We start from the raw sequence: 5,731 nt of genomic DNA, 5'->3' as shown, positions 1-5,731 counted from the left end.
TTCTCATGGCTCTTGAAGATGAGGAAGACCAAGTTGAGGTAACTCCCACACCTCCATTTCCTAAAAATAATTTAGAATTAGAAGAAGCCTTTGAGGAACTTTGTCAAAATAGCATAAAATTGGTAACCACCAAGAGACATCTCTTAAAAGAGATTGATTTTCTTAAAGACCAAATCATGATTTTATCCTCTCAAGTAGAAAACTTGGAAGAAGAAAAGAAAATTTTGTCTAAAACCTTAGAATCATTTACAAATGACAAAAAGAATCTTGAAATCTTACTTGGAACCTCCTCAAAAGTATCTTTCAATAAGGAAGGATTAGGTCATGGTTTGGATAACAATTCAAAACAAACCCAAAAGTCAAGTTCAAGTAAGATAGCAAGTAAGGGGAGCAAAGAAAAATAAATACTGCAATTTTTGTAGAAAGAAAGGACATTCTCTTGAGGAATGTTATTTCAAGAAGAAAAATCCTCAAGTGAAGAAACCCAATCCCAGAATTAAGATTCAAAGACCAAAAACCACCCAAAATATTGCATGCAATAATTGTAGTAAGAAGGGGCATTCAATTTGGGATTGCCATGATACTCGATGGAATAATCAGTACATGGGCTCAAAGAATACAAACCTACAAGACCTTATTATGGTCAATATAGAAGAGATCCTCCAAAGGCTCAAAGAATACAAACCTAGAAGACCTTATTATGGTCAATATAGGAGAGATCCTCCAAAGGCTCAAAGAATACAAACCTAGAAGACCTTATTATGGTCAATATAGGAGAGATCCTCCAAAGGTGCAAAGACCTAGGAACCCTCTCAAAATGCGAAGATCACATAAGGTAACCCAAAATCAAAGACCTTGAAATCCCCAATCATACAACAATTGGTATGGTAACCAAAAGGTAAATGGAACCCAAATGGTTTAGAGACCAAGAGAAATGTATGATACTAACCTTAACAAATCCAACATGAAATGAGGACCAAAATTTTATTAAGCATTATTGTTTTGTAGGTGCACAAGAGCAATATGGAATGGTACATTCATAATGGTTACTCCAAGCACATGACATCCAATCCAAAGCTTTTCTTCGAGCTCAAAAAGCAAAAAGGAAGATGGGTATCCTTTGGAAACAACAGCAAAGGAAGAATCATTGGAAATGGTTCAATCAAATTTGGAGGTACAATCATCTCAAATGTTAGCTTGGTTGATAACTTAAAGTACAACCTACTTAGTGTAAGTCAATTATGCAACATTGGTTATTTTATTAATTTTGATGCCTCAAAATGTGTGATTAAAGATCATGAAAATCATATGATTCTTGAAGAATGCAGGAAAAACAATGTTTATACTTGCATATTTAACTTAGATTCTCATTATGCATGCCTTATATCTAAAGTTGATGATGCAATCCTATGGCATAGAAAATTAGGACATATAAACTCTAAGTTAATTAAATCCCTCTCTACAAAGAATTTGGTGAGAAATCTCCCTAAGCTAAGCTTTGACAAACATCATGTGTGTTATGCATGTCAAAGAAGTAAATTAACAAAAGTTTCTCACAAGGCCATAAACTTAGTTGCTACCTCTAGGTCTTTGGAATTACTCCACCTTGACTTATTTGGACCCATTCCAACTACAAGTCTAGGAGGAAAGAAATATACTTTTGTTATAGTAGATGACTACTCTAGATTTACCTGGACCCTTTTTCTCAAGCATAAAAATGATGCATTTGAAGAATTTGTGTCTCTTTGTAAGAGAATACAAAATCAAAAGGGTTACTTGATCACCTCAATCAAAAGTGACCATGGTGGTGAATCTGACAACATAAATGAATTTGGAGATTTTTGTAGAGAACAAGGTATAACTCATAACTTTTTTGCTCCTAGAACACTACAATCAAATGGTGTGGTTGAAAGGAAAAATAGAATAATCCAAGAAACCGCAAGGACAATGCTCAATGAGTATTCTTTGCCAAAGTATCTTTGGGCCGACGCCGTTCATACGGCATGTTATGTTTTGAACCGAGTTTTAATAAGACCTATTCTCTTAAAAACTCCCTATGAAATTTTTTATAATAAACTTCCTAAAGTTAACTAATTTAAAGTTTTTGATTATGCTTGTTTTATCTCAAACACAAAAGACAACGTAGGAAAATTTGAAGAAAAGACCTATAATGGTATATTCTTAGGCTACTCCACAAATAGTCGAGCTTATAGAGTATTCAATAAGAGAACTCTAGTTGTGGAAGAGTCTATGAATGTTAAATTTGATGAATCAATGACCAAAGAAAAAAATAAAAATCTAGAAGAGGAAGATGAAGACGAAGTACTTGAAATAAGAAACAGAATTGAAAACATATCTGTAGAAGAATCTAATGAACATCAACTTCCAAAGGAAATAAAAACCATCAAAGATCACCCTCTTGACCTTGTTATTGGAAACTTAAAGAAAGACATACAAACTAGGAGTAAAATTCAAAATGTTTGTTCAAATGTAGCCTTTATCTCTATCATTGAGCCTAAAAGTATAAAAGAAGCCTTATTGGATAGTAATTTGATAGTTGCTATGCAAGAAGAGCTTAATCAATTTGAAAGAAATTAAGTTTGGGAATTAGTGCCAAAACCTATGAACACCAAGATAACTGGAACAAAATGGGTATTTAAAAACAAACTTTATGAAGATGGAAATATAACAAGAAACAAGGTCAAGTTGGTTACTCAAGGTTATAACCAACAAGAAGGCATTGATTTTGATGAAACTTATGCTCCTGTAGCTAGTAGCTACACTTGAATCCATTCGTATGTTACTTGCATTTGCATGCTATAAAAACTTTAAGTTGCATCAAATGGATATTAAAAGTGCATTCTTGAATGGTTTTATAAATGAAAAAGTGCATGTCATTCAACCCCTGGAATTTGAGGATACAAAGTATCCAAACCATGTCTATAAACTTAAGAAAGCCTTTAGGGGTATCAATACCCAACCCGAACCAATAAAGCCCGAACCAGCCAGAACGAGCCCGGACCACACCGAACTGATCCCTTATTGGATCGGGTTCGGTTTGTGGACTTAGGGAGCATTCGATTTCGGTTCGGTTCAGGCTAGCCCGACAGTGCACCGGTGAACCCGGTAAAATGAACCCGAACCAAACCAACCCAGTACTAAAAACCTAAATACCCTAAAAATCTAAAATCTAAATGCCTTAATGCCCTAAGACGCTATTCGAGCATTCGACTTTCAATCTTTTTCGTTTGTCACTCTTTCCCTTTTACTCTCATAGTCTCGCCGCCGACACTCAAGCCTCAAGACTAGACGACCTCATCTCTTTCCCTTTCTCTCTCAGCGCCTTAACGGCAGAGACACCGGACCTCATCCTCAACTCTCAGCGGCACCAGTAATGGCGGCACAGGCTCTCGAGTCTCGACAATCACGGCATAGGCACACTCAGGTCATCCTCTTAAACTTGTTCAGTTGTTCACATTGAGTTCTTTTAGGTTTTCGATTTTCCCTTTGATTTTTGATTAACTTTGTATTGATGCTAATTGCTACTCCATCTCAACTTCACTCTACGGAGGGGATTAGGTTTAGGTTTAGGCTTCTTGTAGCTAATCAGACCACCCAGTGATCTATTGGGTCAGCTTTGTATCTGGTTCCACCAAGAAGGTGGAAAAACGGGGTTTGAGTTGTCGGGGGAGTCACAAATCATTAAGAGACCTGAGACCATTTGAAATTTTGAACAATAAAGTGACCCCACCCATTTTGCATAAAGTAGTTGCACCGTGTCTAATATGGTTTACCTCTTGTTGAGGTTGGATATCCATTATCTTGAGGAGGAATGAATTTATCGGTACCAATTTTTGTCAATCAATTGAATGGTTAAATCAATTAGAGGAAGAACTTTGGTGATATTCAGTTTGCACTATAAATCTGTAATTAATGCAGGGATAGACTCTTTGAGGTCTGAGGCTAAAAAAATGTATGGACTTGGGTTTGTGCTTGCTTGCACTCAAAAGAACTCATGTAGGTTTGTGCTTCCATTCCTTGAATTTCAGCTCCGATGTGGGTTTGTGTTTGCACTCAAAAAAATTTATGGACTCTTTGGGGTTCTCATCACCTCATATTTCTCATGTTTTGATAGAGGTTTGTGCTTGCTTGCACTCAAAAGAACTCTATCTAGGAAGTTATGCTGCATATATATCGTGTGTTTTCAAAAGAATTTTATTGGGTAAAAACCTCTATCAAAACATAAGGTAGGAAAATATTACAGATTATCAAAAACAATTACATTCTTTCAAGATATGGGGTGATGAGAAACATACAAGATAAAAAAATATGTATACATTTTATGGCAGCATGAGTAAAACATGATGAGAATGGACACTTTGTGACCACATGTACTAAATAACTAGTTCTTAATGTAGGACTAGGTCATTAGTAGCCTAACCCACAATAGGATCACAGATACTGTCAAAACAGTAGGCTTTAGCACTCAATTCCAGCAACAAAAAAATAGAAAGACACCAAACAGTGGGCTAATGTTAAGGTCTTTTGTTACTTAAGATACTCAAATCTGCAGGCTTGTGTATTGTTGCTGGCTTTGTTGGACATTATTTATTAATATGTTATATATTTTTCTATTAATTATAGTTATAGAAATGTCCAACGCACAAGTCAACATAGAAGATGAGCCCGATTGTGGCTCAGATGCTGATGTGATGTCCGATGATGGACTTTACATTCCTGGAATTTCAACAACAGAACTTGCAGGCACAACAATTGTTGAAATAGATGTTACTAAGAGGAAAAGAAGGAGTACTGTTTGGGAGGAGTTTGAAATTCTTGAGGGGAAGGATTTTAGTGATGGGAAGGAACGAGCGAAATGCAATAGGTGTGGGCAAATCTATAAGGCTGATAGTACTACTAATGAAACTGGAAGCCTTAGCAGACATATTTTAAATTGCCTAAAACGGGAAAACAAAGGACCAACCCAAATGACTCTGGGTGTTAATGATGAAAAATTAATGTTAAGAGATAAAAAGGTTGACCAAGTCTGGGTGCGTGATAAGGCCACGAGGCTTATTGTGAGACATGAGTTACCTTTAATCTTTGTTGAGTATGAGGAGTTCAGGGAATTAATCACATACCTTTTTCCTGACTACACCCATATTACCCGAAACACACAAATGGCGGAGATTTTGAAGTTTTACAATTTGGAGTCCAGTAGAATCCATAATCTACTTAAGTCATTTAATGGGAAGATTTCTTTGACAAGTGATCTATGGAAATCCATCACCAATGATGGATACATATCTTTGACAGGCCATTATATTGATAAGGATTGGGTGTTGCATAAGAAGTTATTGAAGTTTTGCATCATGCCACCTCCACATACTGACATCAATATTTGTGAAATGGTTTCAAAGATCTTGTCTGAGTGGGGTATTGACCGAAAATTGTTTTCAATTACTTTAGATAATGCTACTTCTAATTTCAGTTTTGTTGAGTTGTTGAAAAGAAACCTGAATTTGAAGAATGCTCTTTTGTAAAGGAGAATTCTTTCATAATAGGTGTTGTGCTCATATTCTCAATCTCATTGTACAAGATGGACTAAAGCACATAGACGAGTCTGTGGCATTGATTCGATCTAGTATAGCCTATGTGAAAGGATCACAAGCAAGGAAAGTAAAATTCTTGGATATTTGTTAGCAATTGTCATTACCAAGTAGTAAGGGGT

At 35.9% G+C, this 5,731-nt stretch overlaps 1 protein-coding gene across 1 annotated transcript; it reads left to right on the top strand.

The window, feature by feature from the left end:
* Positions 1 to 4,652: 4,652 nt before the first annotated feature.
* Positions 4,653 to 5,543, top strand: LOC122659392 (zinc finger BED domain-containing protein RICESLEEPER 2-like). Its single transcript, XM_043854504.1, has one exon. The coding sequence runs from the start codon at positions 4,653 to 4,655 to the stop codon at positions 5,541 to 5,543; it is 891 nt and encodes a 296-aa protein (XP_043710439.1).
* Positions 5,544 to 5,731: the final 188 nt, after the last annotated feature.

The sequence above is a fragment of the Telopea speciosissima genome, chromosome 4, assembly GCF_018873765.1.
Source record: "Telopea speciosissima isolate NSW1024214 ecotype Mountain lineage chromosome 4, Tspe_v1, whole genome shotgun sequence".
NCBI classification, from domain to species: domain Eukaryota; kingdom Viridiplantae; phylum Streptophyta; class Magnoliopsida; order Proteales; family Proteaceae; genus Telopea; species Telopea speciosissima.
Note: the sequence above shows the minus strand (reverse complement) of the source record. Positions and strands in the feature narration are given on the sequence as shown.